Raw genomic sequence first — 27,185 nt, 5'->3', positions numbered from 1 at the left:
AACACAGGGAGCCCCTCCTCCACTACACCGACCACAGGAAGTGACGGCCTAAGGGAGAAAGCCACTACCACTCCCATTCTCTGCCCCTTAGGGACTCGCTGCATACATACATTTGAGAAAGATAGATAGATAGTCAGATATGGAGATTAGATTATAGATAGATAGATAGATAGATAGATAGATAGATAACCCATCAACAAAGCTCTTCAGCCTGCAAACAAAGTTTCCATTCACTGATTACAAGCACAGATCCTGAAAAGAATAAATAGAAACACAAAGACTAAAAGAAATTGAGTAAACGGTTCATTACATAATTTATTAACCAGTATAAGAGTCTTTGACACATTGGGCCATATTTATCATTAGCTAAAGTCAATTCTATGGTGTGAAAAAGTTGCAAATTTTTGCGCAATCGGTAAAACTGCGCAAAAATTTGCGGCTTTTTCTGGCTCTGCTCTATGCTCGCCAGTTTTCTAAAAGTGGGCTCGTTTTCTTATGTAAATCAATCTCTAGACAGATTTACTATTGCGACAATTTTAAAAAGTCGCAAAAAATTGCGCTATTTCACTCCAGTGAGGACCAATGCTTATGTTGGGAACGTTATCTATATGTCCTGCGCTTATAACATTGGCATCAAACAGAAGACTCTTTTTAACATTTTTTTATCTTTTAACCTTTAAAAATGTTGAATGTTAAATGTAAAAATGTTCATTAAAATAAATGAATTTGTTTTCATTATTTTACTAGAATTAATAATGTTTTATTAATGTATATTTGGTTAAATATATTGTAAAGCATAACGTACGTATTTTTTATTTTTTTTAAGCAAGTTTTTTATTTTCATAAAAGTAAAATATATTCCAAAATATTATTTTTGGTTCTGCGCATTTATTTTTATTTTTTTAATAATAAAAAAAAATGTTTTCTATAAATGTGGACAGTCGGATGGGTATCGCAGACCACACTTAAAGTGAATGGGTCCTATATCTGCATGCGGCGGTCCCACGAACAGATGACACAATGGATGTTAAAAAGGGACACATAAAAAAAGACAAAAAAAATGCACTTCACATTCAACTATTACACTTTACACACTTATTACACCTTTTTAACGGATTCCTTTTTAAAAAAAATCTTTTTAACTAATATTTTATCTTCTTCTGTAAATTTCTCCTTTTTCCTTCTTTTTTCATCATCAAAAAGATCTGTCATCAAAGATGGGTCCATATTTGCCATGTTCTCTCATAATGAAGTAAATCTTGCGACTTTTTTGTCAGAAACCTTAGAACGTGCGACTTTTTCGTAAAGATGTGCAACTTTTTTAAAGCCACTTACTGAAGGATAAACTGCTACCGTCAAACCACATTTATACAGTCTTAAAGGACCGATCATAAATCTGACTTAGCCAGAAGTGACTTCGGACATATGTAAAAGTGGAGTGAGATGTAAGTGTAATGATAAATCTGGCCCTATAGAATGGGAATTAGAAGCGGACGGGATAATACCCATCGATGCCTTCACGTTGGAGATATTTCGACCAATCAGCTTTGACATTTGTAGCAGCCGTACACCCTCCAATATCATAATCATTGAGTCCTGGCACCAATTTTATTTTAGGCAACTTAATAATGTGTCAGTTTTGGCAGCCATCTTATTTAAAGGACTACCCCACCTCTTGGCGGTAGCGAGTCGGATGATTAGCGGAATATTTCTGTGCTGGCATAGTCTTCCACACCATCAGACCGCTGCAAATGCTTATCCCATAATTACCAATCCAGGACCATTATTTCCCAGAATGACGTGAGCTTTACGGGAAAGGGCCATAAAGTGAGAAATTGGAGCCCCAGGCCCCTGATTCCTAGAAGGCTACATTCATATACGTGGCCTATACTCCGATACGTGCTATGGGGCTTCTGAAAGTAGCCCGGTGGTGAGCGGAGAGGACGCTGCATAAGTGCAACGTGTTCTTCATTCATGGCTGACCCCACTTTTTGAGATGGGGACCTACCAGGTATTTATTCAATAATCTATCCACATGGAATAACCCCTTCAATTATACAAATTTTGTTTGGAAGACGTTAAAAAGCAACCACCAAAAATTCTCATCTCATCCGCCAGAGTCATTGGAAAATTCCAAAATAACGGTAATTGCTTGCCTATAGTTTCTTCTCAACAATTAAAACCATATAGCGACACATTTTCTTCTGTTCAATTTTTTTCCTGATTTTTTATTTTATTTTTTATTTCATGTTTTTTATATGATTATGGGGCAGCCATGTTGCCTGAGCAGCTGTTAACGGCATTTAAAGATATGTTTTACAGCAGTCATATAGACCATAGGAAACTATATTCTGGAGATGACTCACTGCCATACTGGAGAGTGCTGTGAGCCTGCTCTGTGACCTGTGCAGAAGTCATTGAGCAGGGAGGGGGTGGATGTGAGATGTTACCATCGCTAATTGTGAGTTATGTGATCCTGTATTGTCGACATGTGAATGTTACCTATTACGTGTCATGTACACAACCATGTGTATTTTGCAGTCCGCAAAACACATACAGTATCTGCAAAATACAGAGGATGTCCATGTGGCGTCCATGTTGCATTCATCTTTTTGTGGACCCATTGACTTTAATGAGTTAATGATCCACATTTTGCAGCCAAGTATATGAAATGTATGGACATAAAGATGGGGAAAGCACACTGATCTGTATCCATATGATAGTTCTGCGAATGACATAGGATGCCCTATTGTTGGCTGCAAAATGCAGACCACAAACCATTGAACTCAATGGAAGCAAAACAGATGTCATCTGTATTTTGCAGATCTGTGTATCTGGACCGTAAAATACATATTGTCCTGTCCTGAGGCTTTACTGTAATTCTGCTTATTATGACAATGAGATAACTGCTGAGAAGTTCCTCTGTGGCCAGTGAGAAAACTGCAGGATTTAACATTTTCTTAAAAAAATAGACAGTGAGAACAAAAGTTTTAAAATCACCAAAATATAAAAAAAATTGTGTTTAATATGAAAACTTGCTTAAAATGGAGCAGATTCTGGCAGAATAAAACTTCATACTCCCACTACTCCTGATAACAAAAGCTCTATAAAAGGTATAATAAATATAATCATTTTATCTATAATCATTCCCTTTAAGGCCCCATGCACACACCATACACCGGCTCTACATACCATATGTTATGAGCTGTATAGAGCCGTAATATAGCAGCTACAGAAGTGCATGGGGCCATATTGTGGCTCCATATGCACTCAATGTCAGACCAAAGTCGGATTCCAGGTGCGGACCTTCCCTATGTACAGCCTGTGAAGATGCACAGGGGCCCAAGATAAGGGACGAAGCAACAGGCACATTTCTTAAAATTCTATTTCAGTCTGAAATGACTAAACTGATATTCTGATTTGATCCAGGACCTGCAATTGCCTGGAAAACACACTCTCTCTCTCTCTCTCTCTCTCTCTCTCTGTATATCTCTCTCCCTTCCTCTCTCTGCTTCTCTTTCCCTGTATCTATCCCTTTCTCTTTCTCTCTCAGCATCTATCTTATCCTTTCTCTCTCAGCCTCCATCTCCCTTTCTCTCTCAGCCTCCATCTCCCTTTCTCTCTCTCTTTCTCTTTCTCTTTCCCTTTCTCTCTCTCTTTCTCTTTCTCTTTCCCTTTCTCTCTTTCTCTCTCTCTCTCTCTCTCTCTCTATTTCTCTCTCTGTATTTCTCCTTTTCTCTCTCGGTCTCTCTCTCACCCTTTTTCTCTCTGCCTCTTTCTCTCCATTTCTCTGTTTCTCTCTCTGCCTCCCTCTCCCTTTCACTTTCTGTATCTCTCTCCCTTTCTTTCTCTCTCTGCCTCTTTCTCCCTTTCTCTCTCTGTATCTCTCCCTTTCTCTATTTCTCTCTCTGTATATCTCTCTCCATTTCTATCTCTCTTTTTTTCCCTTTCTCTCTCTGCCTCTCTCTCATTTTCTCTCTCTGTATCTCTTCCTTATTCTCTCTGTACATCTCTCTTCTTTTCTCTCTCTTTTTCTCTTTCTCTCTCTGCATCTCTCTCCCTTTCTCTCTCTCTCTCTCTCCCTTTCTCTCTCTGTATCTCTCCCTTCTCTCTCTGCCTCTGTCTCTCCCTTTTTATCTCTCTGCATCTCTCTCTCTCTTTTTCTCTCTTTACCTCTCTCTTTCTCTTTCTGTCTCTGCCTCTCTCTCTCCCTGTTTCTCATTGCCTCTCTCTCCATTTCAGTCTCTGTGTATCTCTCCCTTTCTCTCTGTCTCTCTCTTTCTCTCTCTGCCTCTCTCTATATCCCTTTCTCTCTCTTTATTTCTCTCTCTTTCTCTCTCTGCCTGTCTCTTCCGTTTCTCTCTCTGTATCCCTCCCTTTTTCCCTTTCTCTCTCTCTCTCTCTTTCCCTTCTCTCTGTATCTATCTCACGTTCTCTCTTTCTCACTCTGCCTCTCTCTCTCCCCCTTTACCTCTCTGTATCACTCTATTTCCCTTTCTCTCTCTGCCTCTCCCTCCCTTTCTCGCCGTCTCAACTCTACCAAAACGAATCACAAAAATATTCTAATCCTACCGAACCCAATTTTTAAAAAAAAATTCAGGTCGAATTCCTGAATTTTAGAATCAATTAGTTCAGCTCTAGTTATAATTCAAAATTAATGTGAATTGCAGGAGATATATAAAAGGGCCCTCTATGAAGAGTGAGGGGCCATTCATATGGAATCCAAGACACAAAAGAACAGAAAGGAGTTGCACAAGTCATAATTTTTAGGGGCAAACTCTTCTTACAGAGGCGCCATTTGGTGGGACATGGATCCATACTGCACAATCACAGGGACTCTGTCCACCTGCACACTATACATCAGGTCTAGCAATCAACAAAAATTCCAATATTTTATACATTTTTAACATCAAAGACTGTCAGGTTTTTTAAAAAATATTTTTCTGCTATCATTATATTTTCTAAGGTTTCAGCCTTTCAATGATCTTTTTGGATCATCTATTTAGCTTACAGTCTATTCCTTACAGGACGCCTCCAGACTTTGGCAGTAATGCAGCGATGTGCCCACATCATACACTTGTCTTAAGGTAATGATTGCAAAATATGGGCACTGGAAAATCATTAAAAATGAAGCTGATCCTCGTGCTCCCTCAAACTTACTTAATTTCTTCTACTTTTAAGGAACAAATAATGACCTCATAAGTGATAATATTCCTGGGGGATCATTTTACGTTACATGGAATTAAGTGAACCGTGGAATAGTTCATAAAAAAGTATTCATTAGTAAATTTTTATATTTGACTTTGATGCAATATCCTCAAAAAAGGATTAATATGTTGGACGTAAAACTCAGACACTTTATAGTTTACAGCTGTATCCAGTTACAGGGAAACATTGCCAAAATAATAGGTTCAGGGCAGGGGTTCTCTGTCTTTTTTTATATATGAGTGGAGGATAAAAGTTCTCACATATTCACCCTTTTTGGGTAAATAGATGGAAAGAGAGATATAGATAGATATAAAGATAGATAGATAATATACTACTGCCTGCCATAGACTGAGAGGAGCCTGATATACTATGGACTCCTATACCCCCACCCTGGACGTGTCCCCATCCCCCAACCCTACCCAATTATTTCCCACTTGCTTTGGCAATGCTAAAATGTATTCAGTCCTGCCAATAAAGCTGGTTTTATTTGATTTTGATTTGATTTGATAGTTAGATAGATGATAGATAGATAGATAGATAGATAGATAGATAGATAGATATGAGATAGAGAGATATGAGATAGATAAAAATTATAACTGTGGGCAGCACCTGCAATCCAGACAGTAAAGAAGGAGTGCCAGCGGCTGTAGATGCAATCCACCAACCAAATATAAAAAAAGAAACTCCACTGCACTTCTAAAGATAATGTGCGTATTTTATTCCACCAGTTGCAACATTTCGGTCCTCTCAATGGAACCTTTATCAAGCAATGTAGATAGATAGATAGATAGATAGATGGATATAGGATAGATAGACAGATAGATAGATAGATAGATAGATAGATATGAGATAGATAGATAGACAGACATCAAGAAGCCTCAGAAAAGCCAAGCACCCTGCAACAAGTCGCCCAAACCCAGCCTGCCCAAGCCACCAACCAATATAGCCTGACAAAGGCGGAATCCAGAGGACGATACACAAGTACAAAGAGGAGAATATCAGCGTCTGGAGGAACGACATAAGAACATCCCAGAAGCTGACAGTATACCAGAGCCTGCAGAGGGAGTACAAACTGCCCCATATCTGGAGAAACTCCCCAATCCGAGAGACTGACAGATCCTGAGCCGGTACAGACTGAGCACCCACAGCCTGCTCATTGAATCCGGGGGTCACCGACAGAGGTACATGCCCAGGGAGAGCAGACTGTGCCAGCAGTGCGACCAGGAGACCGTGGAGGATGAGGCTCATTTCCTGCTGCGGTGCCCCAAATACTCAGCAGTGAGAGAGACTCACTTCAGGAGACTGTCTGATCTCTGCCCAGACTTCACCTCCATGGAGGAGGAAGAGAGACTCTCCATACTGCTGGGGAAGAGGAGAACACAACGGCCATAGCAGCACAATATATTACTGCCTGCCATGGACTGAGAGGAGCCTGATATACCATGGACTCCTATACCCCCACCCTGGATATGTCCCCATCCCCCAACCCTACCCAATTATTTCCCACTTGCTTTGGCAATGCTAAAATGTATTTTGTCCTGGAAATAAAGCTTATTTGATTTTGACAGACAGATATGAGATAGATAGATTAAAAACAAAAAAAAGGATTGAAAGAAAAATATTTTTATGGATTTCATTTAATATCACAGTCTTCGGTTCTCTCCTCTATATTTATAGCTTTCTTCCCTCTTATATTTTATTTTATGGCAAGGATTTTAAAGCTCCTTTTACAGAATATTTATTATGCCAGCACACATCAGACAAAGTACACACCAGATACTGCTCTGCATTCATAATAGCTGGAGGAAGAAACTGGCGCTGTAAGTGTAAGGAGAGATATTTCCGGAACTTTGGACATTTCAGTAACTAGCTGTCCATTTCTCAGGACTGTTCACATCCAACCTCATAGCCCTTTTCTAATACTTCTTCGTATGGTCAACAGTAGGAGGACATCGTTTTATACTTAGATAGATAAAAGATAGGTAGATAATAAATAGATAATATATAAACCGAGAGACAGATAGATATGTGCTAGATAGATAGATAGATATGAGATAGATATGAGATAGATAGATAGATATGAGATAGATATGATAGATAGATAGATATGAGATAGATATGAGATAGACAGATAGATAGGAGATAGATAGATAGATAGATAGATATGAGATAGATATGAGATAGATATGAGATAGATAGATAGATAGATAGATAGATAGATAGATATGAGATAGATAGATAGACAGATAGATAATAGATAGATATGAGATAGATAGATAGATAGATAGATAGATAGGTTTGTGGACGTAGACTCTGCTCACTAATACACCTCCTGTGTGATGTACGGGGCCGTATGTATAATCAGGCTATAGGTACCCAAACGCGTCCGCTGGATCATCCGCTTTCTTTCTGCATCTGTACGTCTGTTCCACAATAACGATAGACTATGTCCAGAAAATGCGCACCACGGACCCATTGAAGTTAACGGGGTCTGCAAATAAAATTCGGACAACGCGCCGACCGCCTTCCTATTTTGCGTATCCGCAATTAGCGGACCGCAAAACGGATACGGTTGTGTGCACCAGGTCTCATGCGTACAGCCGTATCCGTTCTGCGGTCCGCAAATTGTGGATCCTCAAAATACGAATGCGCATGGTTCCGGTGTGACTAGAAGGGAGAATTTCTCATCCCGTCTGTGACTATAGGACGGGGCTCGGAGCCGCCAATGTTTTGCACTTCATTGTATGGACGGCTGAAGGAGGCGCCTAAGTTATTAGGAGGCGTGCACCTAACGCCAGTGCGCTCCTTAGTATATTCTGCCCCATGGTGTTTGTACACGTGTATAGCGGAGTTTAGAGGGATAGCTGGCGGCCGAGGAGGCGTCTGACCATCGGCTATCTAAGTTATATGGACATCAATGGGCGGTATGGAGGGATACGCTGCAATCTAGTAATATTACCGACCTGCGGGGGATTTTCCTACCCTATACAATACCGTCCCATTTTTTTAGCAGCAGCATAAAACACTACGACCAAACAATATGACACTATAATAAAATGTATAAATCATAAAAACGAATGCCACAAAGCATGTTTACCATAAGACCCACCCCCGCTTTGCAGATCTAATCCATGACGTTCTACGCCATACAGATACGGTATATTATACCGTCATATTTTCTCACTTCATGAAACCCTGAGGTCGAGTCAAGGTAATCCCGCCACCAGAAGTGACTGCGCAGAACAAGCTTAACCCAATTAAGGCAGAGACGGGATACATACCATCTCGGTACAGTGCTGAGCAACATGTCATCACTGTATAATGTTAGCAGGACGGCTATAAATACTCCAGGGCATGTAATACTGTATATCCGTGTCCACCTCTTACAATGTTACGGTATTATACAACATTTGTGTCAGGTTATATCAAATATTCTGCCATATCATACACATAATGCTGTGATGTATACGTATCGTTAGCAGAAAATAAAATACGTACCCCCCCTAACTCACTATAGCACTATAGAAACTACAACTCCCAGCATGCATACTTGCTCTGCTCTTCTCAAAAGTCTCATAGAAATGGAATGGAGCATGTTGGGAATTGTAGTTGCCCAACAGTTGGCGTGCCGAAGGTTGCTGACCCCCTACTCTATAGTATACCGCCACATAAGTGATGCGTCTGTATATACAGTAGAACAAGCAGTGTATATACAATCCTGCGCCTACTGCCCATAGACAAACCTTACAGAATATCTCTAAAATAAGAAAAATACATTTTTCATGATTTTTTTAAATGATATTTTGGTTTTTGCTAAAAAAAAAACTAGTAACCGACCAACACACAAAAAAACACATTTGAAATCCGTAGAAGAGAGGGGAAGGGGAACATGAAGTTAGAGTCGTGATTATACATTGGAGCCTCCCCTCCCAGGATGAGAGAGGACGAAGTAAAAAGTTGTATTTACTGTTTTTGAGTGATGTGATGGATTTTTTTTTTTACCATAAAAAAAAAATTAAAATTAAAAAGCTAAAAATATATTAGCAAAAAAAGGAAGGCACTATTTATATATAATTAGAATGAATAGATTTCATTGATAATAATGATGATAATAATTACCAGCATTAACGGACCTTAGTGGTGGTAGTGTAATATTATTATTTTTTTATTATGTATTTTTTATTATAATGATAAATAAAGTAATTTTTTAACTCCAGATCTACAATGTCTCATACGATACAACAAGGGATACTCCCCGATACTGTATAAACTGAAGACATCTCCAATACTGGTCTCATCTCAGGGCGGTCTCACCGGACAACATGAAGTGTCTGACAGATGCCGGAAGGAGACTCCTAATTACTCCACGCCCTTGTATCGTCTTTTCATCGCTCCTCCGGAGGACTGGCAACCCTACCAGCGAGAAGCGAACGATACTGGCAGCGCCGACCGCTGTCTAACCACACGCCTACACCAGTCTTCTGCCTATGCTTGCACAACCCAAAAAGGTGCAAGCATTTGTCAACTATTTAACCCAAAAATGATTTCCCTATGAGCACCTCTGCCCTTTCTGCCACAAAGGAGAAAGGGCAGTAAGGCTACATTCACACCAGGAGAAAAAAACTATCAATGTTTTACATGATTTTTTTTGCTGGTGGCTTTGTGAAAAACAGCCCTTAAAAACAGCCTTGTGGATCTGTCGGTCCCTATTATTTACAAGTCATTAAAAAAAACTGTTATTTGATAACAGCCATAGACGGTAAAAAAACACAAGGTCGTTTTTCACTATGGTGTGAATGTAGCCTAAGGAGTGGAGCAGTAATTTTTTTTATAATGCAGGTAAAAGCTCTCTTCAAGTTCTCTATCTATCTATCTATCTATCTATCTATCTATCTATCTATCTATATATATCTATCCTATATCTGTCTATCCAATATCTATCTATCTCATATCAATCAATTAATCAATCAATAAAGCTTTATTGGCAGGTCTAAAATTATACATTAGTATTGCCAAAGCATGTGGGAAATAGGGGTTGAGAAATGGGGACACACCCGGGGTCGGTGTATAGGCGTCCGTGGCGTATCATGACAGGGGGGCAAGGGATGCGGACACACCCCGAGTCAGGGTATTGGAGTCCATGGCATATCAGGCTCCTCTCAGTCTGTGGCAGGCACTGATATATTGTGCTGCTATGTCCACAGTGTTCTCTTCCTCTCCCAGCAGGATGGGCAGCTTCTCTTCCTCCTCCATGGAGCTGAAGTCTGGGAGGAGATCAGACAGTCTCCTAAAGTGGATGTCCCTCACTGCTGAGTATTTGGGACAGTATATCAGGAAGTGGGCCTCATCCTCCACCGCCTCCAGGTGGCACTGCGGGCACAGTCTGCTTTCTCTAGGCATGTAGCTCTGTCGATGCCGTCCGGATTCGATGGCCAGGCTGTGGGCGCTCAGTCTGTAGCGGCTCAGGATTTTCCTGTCTCTGGGGTTCCCTAGTTTCTCCAGATATGGGGCCAGTTTGTAGTCTCTCTGCAGGCTCTGGTGCACCATCAGCTTCTGGGATGCTCTCACCTCCTTCCTCCATTCATTGACGTATTCCTCTTGTCTCTTGTTTACTGTGTGCCAGGTCCCGCTTTTTGTGAGGTGGTGTGGGGTAATTTTCTAGTCGGGTTGGGTTTCAGTGAGTTGATTTGGGGGATTTGCCTTGCCTGGGATCCCTTGGTGTAGCAAGGCTTTATGGTGATGGGAGCCTTCATTAATACCATGTAAATGGCCCCAGAATAATAGCGCCCTCTTCTGGATTGTAAAGTGTAGAGGGAATCTGCTCAGCTCCCCTCGACAGGCACTGTTAGAGGTGCTCCGATGGACCTGGAGGAGATGCTTACAGAATTGCAGGTGGAATATTTCTGTTGGGCTGAAATCCCATCTTGACCAGTCGGGTACGTGTGAGGGCCCCAGACTTCATTGCCATACAGGAGGATTGGTGCAATGATGGAGCAAAGATTTTAAGCCAGACCCTCACAGGTGCTTTGAGGTGGTACAGTCGTCTTCTGATGTTGTAGATAGTCTTGCATGCTTTGTCTTTCAGCTCCTCAATGGCTGATTTGAAGCTCCCAGTTTGGTCAATTATCAGGCCCAGGTAGGTGTACCTGTTGGTGGTTGTAAGAGGGTGGTTGTGTAGCGTGAAGGTAGGGGGCCTGGCTGACTTTGTTTTCCTTCTCTGGAACACCACAGTGTTGGTCTTTTTTAAATTGATGGGAAGGGCCCATATGGTGCTGAATTTCTCCAGAATGACTAGCTGGTCTCGGAGATCTTTCTCAGTCGGTGATAGTAGGAGAAGGTTATCTGCATACAGGAGAAATTTCACCTCAGTGTCATGGAGGATGAGACCTGGTGTTGAGGAGGACTCCAGAGCCACTGCCAGCTCATTGATGTAAATGTTAAAGAGAGTTGGACTGAGGCTGCAGCCCTGTCTGTCTCCTCAGCTCTGCTGGAAGTAAGCCGTTCTTTTCCCATTTACCTTCACACTGCATCGGTTCTTGGTGTATGAGCTTTTGATGACATCATCAGTCTTTCCACCAATTCCGCTCTCCAATATCTTCAGGAACAATCCTGGGTGCCACACCGAGTCGAAGGCCTTTTTGTGATCCATGAAACAAGTGTATATCTTTAATTGCTTTATGTTGTGGACATGGCTCGGGATGAGGCAGTGCAGGGTGTAGACGTGATCTGTGGTGCGGTGGTTTGGCATGAACCCTGAGTACATTGTGCTGGGTGAGAAAGCAGAGGATTCTCTGGTTCAGGATACTGTTAAATAGTTTCCCCAGATTGCTGCTGACACATATCCCTCGTGGTTGGCTGGGTCATACCTGTCCCCGCTCTTGTGTATTGTGGTTATGACACCTTGGTTCCAGGCTTGGGGAAATAGCCAGCGCTCAGCACAATGTTGTACAGTTTTGCTATGGCTGCCTGTATTGCTGGTGGGCTGTACTTAATCATTTTGAGTGGGATGCCATCTGTGCCACTGGCTTTCTTACATCTTATGGTTGATATTCTCTCTGATATCTCCTGCAGTGTTATTGGTGAGTCTAGCGGGTTTTGGAAATCTTTAAGTATCTCTTCCATGCTCTTCAGTTTTGACCTAATTTGTTCTTGGTCTGGGTTATGTTCTTCTTTTGGGATGTCTCTGTAGAGGTCTCTGAAATACTGGAGCCAGATGTTGCCATTCTAAATATGGAGTTTGTTTTTCTTCTCATTTGTGCCCAGGTGGTTCCATAGTTCCCAGAAGGCGTTATCTTGGAGGGAATCTTGAAGCTGTGTAAGTTTGGTTGAGGTATATGCTTGGTTTTTCCTTCTGAGGAGGGTTTTGTATTGCCTCTGTGTTGTGTCGTAGACTTCCCACAGGTTGGTGTTGTTGGGATCTCCATGCTTTTTATTTGAGGCCGATCTTAAAGTCCTCCGTACGTCTCCACACTCCTCATCAAACCAATGTTGGGGTTATCTTCCTTTTGCTTCAGGTGGCTATACTTTTTCAGGTCAGCCATTTCTGCCATGGTGTAAAATATATTATTAAGATCTCTTACAGCTTCGTTGACTCCTTCTGGGTTTATCTCAAACACCTTGTAGTAGAGCATCCCTTGGATTTCTGGTTTATTGTGCACCTCTTTATATTTCTGAGCCGATGTCTTGGACCACTTATAAGATGGAGGTAGTGTGAAGAGCCTGGCCTGCTGAGGTATTTGTCTTGATGGTTTGTTTGTGGACTTAATATATAGGGATGTTTGGTTGTGATCAGACAAGTGCGATTGTGCGCTGACTATGAAGGCCCCAATGTTTGCGGGGTCCATGTCTGTGATGGCGTAGTCCACTACGCTTCTTCCCACATGGGAGTTTAATGTAGTCCTTCCTATAGAGTCTCCCTTGGTGCAACCGTTGAGGATGTGGAGTCCTAGGCTGCAGCAAAGACTCAACAATTTTTTGCCACTTTTATTTACCGCGCTGTCGTAACTCTTCCTCTGTATGTACTGAGCTGTCGCTGTCGGTCTGTGCTCCAAATATATATGAGAAGTTTCCATCTATGGTCAGGTAGTCTCTTTTCCCTGCCTGTTCTGGCATTGAGGTCTCCCATGATAAGGACTTTGCCCAGGGTGGGCTGGATCTCAAAGCATTCTGGGTTGTAGTAGAGGGACTCAGGTGGTATTATGTAGGCCGCACAGAGGTAGATGTCGGACTGGGAGGGGAGGATAGAGCGGTCTATTCTGATCCAGATGTGGCTGTTTCCCCGTCTCACTGGTCTGATCTGCTCATGGAGCTCCACTTTATACCACACTACTATTCCTCCCAAACAGCGGCCAAGTTTGGTGGTTTTATTTTTCATGGCCGGGACAGAGATTTCCCTGTATCCAGTGGGCGCCAGGGACTCGCTCTCTGCCTTAGTCCATGTTTCTAGAAGGATTTGAATGTCGATGTTTCTCAAACTCTGGGTGAAGTCTATCTGTCTATCCCATATCTATCAATCTATCTATCTTTCTATCTACCATCTATCTATCCATCACATATCTATCTCAATCTCAGAACTATCTGTCTGTCTCATATCTAGCTGTTATCAATAATAACATAAATGTCTACAGATGTAGTAAACATTAAACATGTTATATGCACAACTGAATATTCAAAGACTTTTGTTGTGTTAATTTAATGTTTGCTACATCTGTATATCTAGATATTATTAATTATAATAAATATACTATATAGTCAGTAGCTTAACTAACATGTACTATCCCCATAGGACAGAGAGTAGATTAAACAACGTAGTTCATTAGAAGTCATCTCTAGGGTACGGCTTAAACAGACTATACCCGATTAATATCCATAGAACCATAGATACTTTATAACCAGTAAAGTGAACTGATGCTGAGATAACCAATAGACCTAGAACTTCCACATTTTATAACAAAACATGCGGAGATGCAGAAAGCTTTATCTTGTTATTTTGACAGGTGCAGAGATACATTTGCCTCTTATAACTTAGTTGGGGGCTGCAGTGCTGACATAGGGGTCCATATTTCTACCTCTATTGTCTAGGATGTCTGATGACTTACAGGTAAGAAGATGACATTGGTGAAGTCTATGATGTGGGACCTACAGTAGCTTACACAGATCCCTTTCTGATTGTGCAGAGATTTCTGTTAGTGGAAATCTGACAACCTTCTCAGTATATGGATGTGAATGGTCCGGTATGTTATGTCATATGTAACAGAAATCTCTGAGCAGTGTCCAAGGGGTAAAAGTCTACTGTAAATCAAACTCAAATCAAAGATGGTCCAAGATCACAAACTTCACCAGTGTTGTCTTCTTACCTAAATCCAGAACCGATAGATAGATAGATATGAGATAGATAGATAGATAGATAGATAGATAGATATGAGATAGATAGATAGATAGATAGATAGATAGATAATAGGTTGATAGATATGTAAATCTGTTATAGATAATGAGTCTATAGTAACAATACTATTGTTTTCACTGGATTGACATCCGTTCGACGGTTCAAATACTCAATAATAATTTATTAATTTTTTATTATTAAATCTAAATATTTGTGTATAACATCATTGTTTTAGTAGAGCGACTCTAGGGTAAAAATAATTTGACAGTTTCTGAAAAAGCTTTAAAAGCACTGATTTAGAATAATTGTTCCAAAAACCTAGCATACAAAAACATCTTACAGAGAATTGTGTGGAATATTAAAAGTCGAAGGAGCCATAAAAGACATTTTTTACCCTACTTGGATTAATGGTTGATAGCTCGGCAAGATTGGCATTGGAGAAATACGATAGGACATAATGATCCAAGAGCAAGTACAAAGATCTAGACCAGGGATCAGCAACCTTCGGCACTCCTAGCTGCTGTGAAACTATAACTCCCAGCATGCACACATACTTGGCTGTTCTTGTAACTCTCATAGAAGTGAAAGGAAGATTCTGGGAGTTGTAGTTTCAGAACAGCTGGAGTGCTGAAGGTTGCTGATCCATGATCCAGAGAAGGTCACCATACGGCACATAAAGAGTTTTGGATGTAAAGACCGGAAAATTGATGGAAACATGCCCATGCCAAACCAACACTTCAACCTCAAGGAGAATTTAATCTCCATCTTATTCTGGACATATTGTGAGAAGACCAACCTAATTATAAAAGTGCAAATATCTGTACTTATGCAAGTGATTCCATATATTTTGAGTGCCAATCAGTTCTTTTCTACTAATTATAAAAGTACTACATCCCTCCATAAAATTGACCTAAGACAAGAGAATAGGACAAAAAGTATCATGATGGATGGAGACAGTCAAGAAGGTCTCAAACATGATACGTAGAAAATGGAAGATGTAATCAGAAATCAGGAGGAACGTTGGCTATGTGGTCATCAGGAGTCAAAACCAACTGCACATTATGAATTTGTAGCTACATAATCCTTATATTTTTGCTTGTGATTTTTATTTTATTTATATTTTTCCAAAACTTATGGTTCAAGAACAATAAAATGTTCCTAGTTCCCTGGGGTTCTTCACCTATCATGGATTTACTTCTTTATACCTAGCTAGGGTCATCAACATGGATTAAAAAAAATGTTAACTGCATAAGTATATGTATATTCTCAGTCAATGTAAAATGTGTGGTTATGGAGTATAGGCAAATATTGAATGATAAGACCCATGAATAAGGCCCCTGGAGATCTCTTAACACTTAGGCTGGTCATGCACTTTAGATAAGTGTTGGCCAAACACATGTTCTATCCATAGCTATCTCTCCTGATCCCTCCATAGGCAGGCCAGCTCAGCCAATGTGAATGTGTTCCTGTAGGGGAGAGGGGTTAAAGCTGCCGTCAGACACCCATGGTGGACGCGTAGCCTCCCCGAGAACATGAGAATTTCAGATGAAAACCAACAGCTCGATTCCTATCTAATACATATTAGATAGGCGGCAGGTGCCACCAAAATCAGTGGGTTTGGCAAATGTTTATCTAATGTATTTGGTCGGCTTTAGACTCTTTCAAAACTGCACCACAAACATAGTAGGAACAGTAATACAATATCAATTAGAAAATGTATCTCAACTGCTGAACAGATATAAGTAAGAAAAACCACTCAGGCAAAGTGATCCTCACCGGCCCTATGAAGAAGGGATGACCTCTTACTATGGAGCCAGATTTCTCCTATGTACAGTAAAACAATGGATGCCCGTATTTAACCATTTTAAGCCAGTGTTGTATCCTATGCTTCCAATGTGAAATATGGTTCCGTAATAAAAAACATAAAAAATAAAAAAAACAGTAGCATCACAGTTATTTCTACAAATAGAATGATTGTATCCATAGTTCAAACAAGTAAGGAACCTGCAACACTGATATAATCCGCACCGGATTTATTATAAACCTGGGTTATGAAGAGAAGAAAGCTTAATGCATCACAGAATGAGGGACTCGCTTTATTTCTTTATTAAATGAAGAGATAGATAGATAGATAGATAGATAGATATCAGATGGATAGATAGATAGATAGATAGATAGATAGATATCAGATGGATAGATAGATAGATAGATATGCAGTAGGTAGATAATAATAGATAGATAATAAATAGATCAATCATGATCTTTTTTATTATGTTTGTTATAATCCTGCCTATATTTGGCTCATAATTATCTATTCACATTCTTGCACTTTATTTGCACTGCCTATAGCACTTTATTAGGCTACTTTCACACTAGCGTTTTAGTTTTCCGGTATTGAGTTCTGTCATAGGGGTTCAATACCGGAAAAAAAGGCTTCAGTTTTGTCCCCATTAATTGTCAATGCTCCAAAATGCATTCCATTCCGTTTAGTTGCGTTCCCATACCGGAGAGCAAACCGCAACATGTTGTAATTTGCTTTCCGTCCTGGGGTGCGGAGCAAGACCCCCAATGCAAGTCAATGGGGACGGATCTGTTTTCTCTGCCACAACAGAAAACAGATCCGTCCCCTATTGACTTTCAATGGAGTTAATGATGGATCCGTTTTGGCAATGTTAAAGATAATACAGTTCATAACCGATGCAGACGGTTGTATTATCAGTAACGGAAGCGTTTTTGCAGAACCCTGCCCGATCCAGCAAATACGCTAGTGTGAAAGTAGCCTTAGTATTTTAATATTGATTTATGTATATTGAAACATAATCCTGTTGATTGATTTATAGTGGTTTGCACTTTGTATATATGTATGTAAGGCTTGTTCATAGGCCCAGCTGCTTGAGAAAGGCTCTAACGTCACGTCCTCGTGGGTGAATAAACTTTTTATATTTTTTCAAGTATTTTAGAGTGCTGCCCGTTTGCATTTTTTAGTTAGATAGGTAGGTAGGTATGTATATAAATATTTTGGGGGAATTTATCATTTGTGGTGGTTTGTCACAACATTTTTGAAGTTTTATTACATTTTGAGCAAGTGTTATGTGGCTTTGTCACTGTCAGTGAAAGTAGACCCTTGGGAGGTGCCCACCTGGCGTTGAGATGCCATGAAGGAGACATAACACTGCTCTAATGTCTGATCCTGACCAACTTTCCACTCCACTTCTGCAGATGGCGAGGCTCACCAAATGTCACAAAATAATATACTCAAAATGTTGCAAGCGACGTCTTTTTACATCACAAAACTGGCGAAGCAGATTCAATAAATGACACCCATTGTATTTCATCACTAGTTGATCTTTAGTATTTTTTATCATGCTACATATCATGAGATAGTAATGAAGCCGTTACCAAGGGGGGGCTGTAAGTATGGATTTTTGACTAATAATAGACATGATGCCATCTAGAAATCCTATGTTTTATATATATATATAATTGATGGAGTATCCACCACATCAAGGCTGATGATGAGAATATGTGTCCACCACTTTTTCCATGACTTAGATAACTGGATGGACGTGTATATAGGCCGGTCAGACTGGGCGTCCTAAGAACTACAGTAGCCCTGCATGATGAGGGGTGTAGTACTGTGTGGTTGTCTGAGACTGTGTCACACATCACACACTCAGATACACAAGCTGAGCAGATAGTATCGCATATTATAGGCTTAGATACAGTGACTTGTCAGAACAGCATACTACAGGAAAATATTAGATACAATGTTTCATTTAGACAGTATCACTCACAATATGATTAGATACAATGGCTCAGCAGTAAGTACCACACATGATATCATTAGATACACTGACTTGTCGGACTGTACTACAGATGATAAGCTTAGATACATTGCCTTAAGTGGCCAGTATTATGCATAAGGTTTAGATACATGCCTCAACAGACAGTATCGTGCATGATATCATTAGATACACCAACTCGTTGGGCTGCATTTCACATGATAAGCTTAGATACGTTGCCTTAGTGGCCAGTATTATGTATAATAAGTTTAGATACATGTCTCAGCAAATATCCTTAGATACACGGACACATTGGACTGCATTTCACATGAAAAGCTTAGATACACTGCCTAACCCTGGGTTCACACCTGAGCGTTTCTCAAACGCGCGTTTTACGCGCGTTTTTGTCGCGCGTTTTTATGCGCGTTTTTTGTAATAGTAAACGCGCGTTTGACGCGCGTTTGTGTGATTGACTGCAGTGTCCTATGGCCACAAACGCGCGTCAAAACGCCCCAAAGAAGCTCAAGTACTTGATTATGTGTCGGGCGTTTTACAGTGCGATCGTACACGCTGTAAAACGCCCAGGTGAGAACCATTCCCATAGGGAAGCATTGGTTTTCATGTGTTGAGCGTTTTACAGCGCGTTTGAACGCGCTGTAAAACGCTCAGGTGTGAACTTAGGGTTAGTGTCCAGTATTATGCATAAGGCTTAGATACATCTCTCAGCAGACAGTATCACACACCAGTAGATACATTGATCCCTGGCATTGTTTTCCTGGCTACTGTATCCAGGCTCATCCATCAAACATATATTGAAAAGCAAAAAAAAAAGAAAGGCACTACAAGTCCCAGCATGCACAGCCGATCAAAGACATCAGAATGTGAACTAGAAGTATCCACTGTACAAACTGGATGAAGCTCTGGTTAATGGGCACAAACCTCTATCAGTCCTTTGCATCATATAATCATTTAGAGACAGTCCCAGGAGATGCTGAAACCTGTAGTTCTACATCACCTCAAAAGCCACAAATTACCCCCGATAGTACAGTATGTGTAAGCATGAGGTTTTCTGTGCAGATATCTCCTATTAGGAGTCTTTTGCTTTGAATTGCCCTGAAATGTTTCCACTTTATAAGCCACATCTCGGTGATTATAAGCCATATTACGCTCCAGCTCGTGCTGGTTAGTCAGGAGAAGGGCAGCAGGTCCCCGTCCTCTGGTCACCTGTTACTGGAATACTACAGATATCAGCGGCACCTGCGCTGAGACCATCCAGCAAAGCTGTAATAAATCATAATAACCTAGTAGTAACCTTATAATAAAGCAGAGTATCATTTACATGGGGGGGGGGGGTGTGTGTATGGCGACTGCTTTTAGGTGAGGATCACCCAGGTTAAGCTGCTCTTTAACCAGCTCAGAGGTAGAAAATACTTTGCTTTACCATAAAATCAGACAATAAATCTTCCATTCTGCGTAATCTGTTGGTGCATGCTTATCGTAAAACGACACTAAAGAAATGGCGTCAGTAGGGTGCGGAGAAAGGCCCCCTGGATTGTGTTATCATGCCTGCATTCAGCAGGATAAAGGTAGTGAAAGTTTTCACATTGGAAATGATGTTTCTGCAGCGCATTACAACGCTCCGCTTGCTGCCTGCGCAGGGGAAATATACAAAAGGATTTCTCCAGGGAGCAAAGGAAATAGCAGCCCCGTAAAGCGGCTCCGTAAGGGTCAAATGCGAGAAATCGTTAGTAAATATAAAAAATGCATTAGATATTTGTGTATAAAATTTGTGTAAAAACTGCTGTTTTTTAAAGTTAGACATTTTGTTTCGTGAAAATACAGAATTTGAATCTATCCGTAGACATGAGATGCATAAACTAGAAACATAGACAGATACATGAGAGAGAAAGAAAGAAAGAATCCGTAGTATTTCTAAGGCTACTGTCACACCTGGCGTTTCTGGGTCCGTCTGTGAGATCAATTTCAGGGCTCCCACAAGTGGCCCCAAACGGATCAGTTCAGCCCCAATGCATTCTGTATGGATAAGGAGCCGTTCAGAATGGATCAGTTTGGCTGCGTTCTGCTTTTGAGGTGGACACCAAAACGCTGCTTGCAGCGTTCGGGTGTCCGCCTGACGATGCGGAGCCAAACTGATCCCTCCTGACTTACAATGTAAGTCAATGGGGACTGATCCGTTTTTCACTGACACAATATGGTGCAATTTAAAACGGATCCGTCGCCCCTTGACTTTCAATGTAAGTCAAGACGGATCCGTTTTGACTTACACTTTTTTTTTTAAAGAATAATGCAAACGGATCCGTTCTAATCCATCTGTGCAGATACAAGACGGATCCGCACCGAACGCAGGTGTGAAAGTAGCCTTAGTCAAAATTTGTTAGAAATATATTTGGGCCCAAAACACGGAAGAACCACTAATCTTTCCATTATACTTTTTTCTCTGTAGGTTGTATACTGAGGAAAAATACTGATCGAATGCTGAGCTCGTGAAAGTATATTAGATATATAGACAGAAAAATAGATAGATATGAGATAGATAGATAGATATAAGATGGATATATAGATAGAGAGATAGATAGATAGATAGATAGATAGATAGATAGATAGATAGATAGGAGATAGATATAAGATGGATATATAGATAGAGAGATAGATAGATAGATAGATATGAGATAGATAAGAGATAGATAGATAATAGATAGATAGATAGATATGAGATAGATATAGATAGATAGATATGAGATAGATAGATAGATACTAAAACAAAAAGAAACAGTAGCAAATAGAAAAATAGGTGGGATCTGGGTGCAATCCCGCCACGGTCATGGGTTGTAGTTCAATGGATATAAATTTGAAGATTGAGACAGCACTCCATTCTTCAATGTTTTTGCCTCATTCATAAGTAGATAGATAATAGATAGCCGGATAGATAGATAGATAGATAGATATGAGATAGATAGATAGGGATAGATAGATAGATAGATAGATAGATAGATAGATATGAGATAGATAGATAGATATGAGATAGATAGATAGATAGATAGATAGATAGATAGATAGATAGATAGATAATAGATAGATAGATAGATAGATATGAGATAGATAGATAATAGATAGATAGATAGATATGAGATAAATAGATAGATAGATAGATAGGTCAAACTTACTTCAATAATTTAAATATATTACATAATGAAAATGTAATGTGCAATGTATTGCATATTACAATGTTTTACATAAAGACATAACAATATAATGTATTCCTAAACATATTTTTTTAGGTTTTGTATTTATTTATAAAATAATTATATTTTCTAAGACTTTTCAGTTTTTTTCCCTTTTTTTTCTATTTGATGGCAGCAGATCTGAGATTGCTCTAAGGAGCAGAAGAATGACGACGACTCAATCAGTGATGTAATCAGAGAATAGGATTGGCTGCTTCCAGACATTTAGGATTTCTGTTATAATGTGTTCACTTACTAAGAGTTTACATTTAATATTTCTACAATTAAGAGTAGTATAAATTAGGGTTCAGAATCATGGAGCACATGTTTTTTTTTTCTCTCTCTTTCTTTTAGTGTAAATTACATTATAGCACAACATATGGTATAAAATTCCTCAATTCCCAAGAATCCCTTAACTGGCTTATAAAGAGGGAAAAAAAAAAAAAAAAGCATTGGTTCTGCAAGTTTCTAACAAACACCTGAGCACGTTTTAGAAGAAAATTACAGCGAAGGATCTTGATAATTTGGCTTTAAAAGTCCTACCTTTAATATCTATCATTAGTTATCCTAGCAGCATAAAATAAGAAGAAATTCCCTTTTATGGAATTCCAACAGTAGTAATAATAGTAGTAATCATCTGAGCATTTTTTTTCCACTTTTTGTCTGAATTTCGAACTTTTTTTTAAATAAAAATGAAAAGAAAAAATGTCAGTGATTAAAACAGAAATTAAAAATATAAAAATAAATTAAACAAATTGAAAAATGTATTATTTATTTAATTATCTATCAAAATAAAAAATACATTATCAGATATAGATATAGAAATATTAAAGCAGTTACAGGGGGGGGGGAGATATTGGGGGAAGGAAAACATCTATCTATCTATCTATCCGTCTTTCTCATATCTACCTATTATATCATTAATAAATATCAATAATAAAATATAATATAAAATAATCTATTTTTATCTATCTATCATCTACTATTATCTATCTATCTATCTCATATCAGCAATAAATATCAATAATAAAATATAATATAAAATCCTCTATCTTTCTCTATCTATCTATCTATCATTTACATTTATCTATCTAAATTCTATCTATATATCTATCTATCTACAGTATATCTGTCTATTACCTATTTATCTATGTTTTTAAAAAAATAAAATGCCTCTAATGAACATTTCTCATGATAGGGTGAAAATATGGCACAAAGCAAGTGTAGGTAAAACATTTTTATATGAACTTAGTTAATAGATAGAATGTTCTCCCAAATATTTTTACAAATTAGCGCTTTCACCTGGCAGCATTTTACATGAGATTTATACTGTTCTGTTCATTGAATGAATTTTAATTTCTTTTTCAAGTGTCCCCACTTACAGAAAGCTCACCCCTGAATTCATACAGAGCAACTTTTATAGAAAAATATATAAGAAATATAACATTTAAATAGAAAAATAATTTAAAATGTTAACATTTTAAACTGTTTAACTATCTATTACGTTATTGACTGCCAATATTTTTACATTTACAGCTAATTCCGCAGGCAGTAGATGACTACATTTGAAGAGATATTGAACAGATACATTTTTTTAAATGTATATAATTCAATATAAATGATAAAAATATTCAAATAATGAATGAAGCAAAATCTATAAATCATGAAACTGTAATAAAAATCTATACAGTGTCACTTTAAATGGCTGCACGCTTAGTTGTTAGGATTCCCTAAAAGAAGTCAAAATTATCCTTGATCCTATTAACCAGAATGTGAAGCAGTCAGTAGCAGCTGAGATAACCGGATTCCTTTAACATCTTCATGAGGGTGTCAAACCAGAAGGACCGAATCGTGATCGCAGCCCAATTCTGAACCTCCATAACATAGTACAAAAAAAGTTGATGAATGAGTCACTTTTTGGAACTTTTCGACGTGACCATTATCACTTTTATGTAACTTTATCATTGGAAATGCACCAAAGTGATGCCGAAAGGCTAGGTTGACGGCCATATCATTTTCGGCCATCGTATACAACGTTGTTGACATTTGGGCGAATAATACGTATTTTATGCCGGCTAATGACATATTTAGAAAAAAATTATATTTATTTTTCCTAAAGTCTATTTTTTAAGTAAAAATGTACACTAAATAATGTAAAAATAATAAGATTAATAACTATTTTTAAGTCTCATACACTATGTAATAAATCAGCCATGATGCATATAAAATAGATGTTTCCCGCTGTTTGTCAATTAAAAATATAACCTCAATATCATCCAAGTATCCTAAGTGGGTTATCCCTTTAAATATATTACCCCTACCAGTAAATAGATACATTTGTAATGACTTTGAGCATTGTTATTTATTAGATTTAATAGTTTCTATGACAACCACTTGTATCAGGTTGGATGGAGACTGTCGGTGGACAACCATGTTCAGGACTCTCCAGAGATGTTCGACTACTGCTGCGGATGCTGCCACCAGTTATTGTCATCTTGTGTCACACTGAATGTAAGAATATGTTACATTCATTCATATGGTCTACTATAAAGGAACTTGCACATGTGCCATTTTGATGTAGTTTTTATTTTATTTTTTTTTAAACCAAAGCAAAGTGTGCATTCAAAAAGAGTACAGGTGAAACTCGAAAAATATGAATATCGTGCAAAAGTCCAGTTATTTCAGTAATGCAAATTAAAAGGAAGTTGCATTAATGCAGCTAAAATTAGAATTTTGTGAAAAGGTTCAATATTCTCGGCTCAAAGTGTCACCCTCTAGTCAGCTAATTAATCCATACAGGGATTAAGCAAAGGGGACCTCAAAATTGTGACTTTGGGGTTTCATAAGCTGTAAGCCATAATCATCCAAATTATGACAAATAAAGGCTTGAAATATCTCACTTTGCCTGTAATGAGTCTCATATGTTAGTTTCACATTTTAAGTTGCATTACTGAAATAAATGAACTTTGCACGATATTCAGATTTTTGGAGTTTTACCTGTAAAGCAGAATCTTTCCTATATATATGACCTCCTCCTGACATTGGCATTCATAAACTGCCTAAAAATAGCCTGTGTGAAATAACACAATCTGACAACTCTTCTTATCTTCAGGTGAATCCATAACCTGGTTGGAAGGAACACCATGGTTCTGCAGAAGAACACATTTTTGGAATCCTACCCTATGAATGACGTTATTCTACAAAGCATATGTTGCAAATATAGGAAAATTTAAGGGCAATTTAGGGAAACATTTTGAGTCCATTGCAAGTGATGCTCATAGTAACATCAGTCAAAGAACTCTTCATCCACGCGCTCTTACCTGAGCTGTCACTTTTCCTTTTGCCTGACCTCTTTTCTGTGTCAGAAGGGGAGAGGGTCTGCCTGCCATAGTCCCCACTCACACAAGCTGAGCCAGACGAGCTATTAGTGCCCAGGTTACTTGCATTTGAACACAATATAGGGGGGCTGCTTCCCAGTTGCGGAGGTCCAGATTCCTGCTGAAGGCAAAGACTATGTCGGGTGGAGGCCAGGTGTGAGGACATCTGAGGAATGTGCCAATTAGATTGCAAGCTTTGGTGGTGGTGCTGCTGCTGCTGATGGTGATGGTGATGATGCCCTCTGTGATGCTGACTTCCAAACATACCCTCCTCGTTAGGGTAGCCAGCAATTATGCAAGAGGACGAAGACGAGGATAAATCAGGATAGGACATATGATCTGATCTTCCATGGAGGGCCAGCGAAGATTGGGCAAAAGGGTGCAAGCTCTGTGAGGTGGCATGGGGGCTGCGTAGGCAGCCAAACAGTGTGTGTTCCATGGCATGCAAGGTTCAAGTTGCAAGCAGCAGAGTTACCAGGGATTAAACTCCACAAGGCTGTCACTTTTCACTGTAAAATGATAGTTTCCCCCGAATGGTGGCAGCAGTGGCGGTGGCAGGCTCTTCACAGCGCAGAGCAGATAATCCAGGGCTTCAGCCTGGTGGCCTGTCTCCTCTTTTTGCTTCAACCACTGTACACTGACCAAGATGAGCTTTCTGTGAGCTACTCCGATGTCAAGAGTAGGAGAGGTTAAAGGCAGCAGAGGTGGTCCCATGGAGCTGCTTTAAGGGGGAAACAACTAAGAGAGGATATAAATAGTGTGTAATGTGAGCTGGGGGCCGGCGCAGCAACACAGCACTGACCACAAACTCCTCCAAAACTTTTACACTGATTTCTGTAAGATGCAGCAGCAGCATCCCTCCCCTGGGCAAAGCCCGACCGATCGCTCCGTGCAAGGCTGGAGTCCTCTCTACCTCTCAGATGTTTTTATATTTAATGAACCGTTTTATCTAATTATCTATCCATGGATCTATATATTTATCTCTCTCCTATCTATCTATCTATCTATCACATGTTTTCTTTCTTTCTTTCTTGGATCCTATTCCACAGCTACCTATCTATCCTATATCTATCTGCCTATCTATTATCTATCTATCTATTATCTATCTATCCCATATATTCTATCAATCTATCTATCATCAAGTTTGAATGTCATATCTATCTAAAATGCATTTGGAAAGTCTTCAGACCCTTTTACTTTTTCACATTTTGTTATGTTGCTCCTTGTGCCAAAATAAAATAAATATTCATGTTTTCCCCCCATCATTTTGCACTTAATCCCACAAAAGTAAGAACATAATGTTAGAAATCTTTGCTAGAAAACTAAAATCTTGCATTGACATAAGTATTCAGCCCCTTTACTCAGGACATAAGTATTCAGCCCCCTTACTTAGGACTTAGCTGAAGCACATTTGGCAGTGATTCCATTCTCCAGTTTTCTTGTAGATGATGCCACAAGGCTTACACAACTAGGTTTGGGGATTTTCTGCCATTCTTTTCTGCACATTCTCTCAAGCTCTGTCAGGTTGGATGCGGGCTGTCGGTGGACAGCCATTTTCAGCTCTCTCCACAGATGTTCCAGGGTTCAGGTTCAGGGTTTTGGCTGCGCCACTCAAGGACATTCACAGAGTTGTCCCTAAGCCACTTGTCACGGAAGGTGTACAGGAAACAAGACAACACAAAATGAATATATGACTCACTGGATCCAAAACTAAGGAACAAAAAGGGAGACCACTGCATCAGACTTGGCACTCTCCCTGACTGCTCAGCCTATGCGAAAATCCCAATGGTAGATGATCGCATATCCTCGTACCTCGACTGTATAACACCTGAACACCCTATAATAGTGAGGGGACACGACCACCGGCTCCCTACACTAGACACGGAGGGAGTCAGGGTCACCTGGGATCCAACAAACAGAAAAACACAAAAGAATGAACAACACTTATCTTGTAGAAGACTGGGAAATAGGATCAGCATGCACACACACTCCAGGAAGTTGTATAAACCGCACACTAATGCACTATGGGGAGGAATTTAAAGGGATGCAATCAGTCCAACTACATGGCAGCTGAGAGAGGCTAACGAGATGAGGAACTGAAAGCAAAACAAAGGAAGCTCAAGGAGGAGGTTCTGAAAGGCATCTGTCAGAGCTTCTCAGATGTCTGGTGGTGACACCACTCCTGTATCCA

At 39.5% G+C, this 27,185-nt stretch overlaps 1 protein-coding gene across 1 annotated transcript in view; it reads right to left on the bottom strand.

The window, feature by feature from the left end:
* MEOX2 (mesenchyme homeobox 2) overlaps positions 1-25,794 on the bottom strand; it is a 75,333-nt gene extending 49,539 nt beyond the window's left edge. Inside the window, exon 1 of the mRNA XM_044294821.1 lies at positions 24,938-25,794. Coding sequence (XP_044150756.1) covers positions 24,938-25,433 — 496 coding nt within the window. The 5' untranslated portion in view covers positions 25,434-25,794. The remainder of the gene's footprint in view (positions 1-24,937) is intronic.
* Positions 25,795-27,185: the final 1,391 nt, after the last annotated feature.

Source organism: Bufo gargarizans, chromosome 5 (assembly GCF_014858855.1).
Source record: "Bufo gargarizans isolate SCDJY-AF-19 chromosome 5, ASM1485885v1, whole genome shotgun sequence".
NCBI lineage: Eukaryota > Metazoa > Chordata > Amphibia > Anura > Bufonidae > Bufo > Bufo gargarizans.
This window is presented reverse-complemented; position numbering and strand designations above follow the sequence as displayed.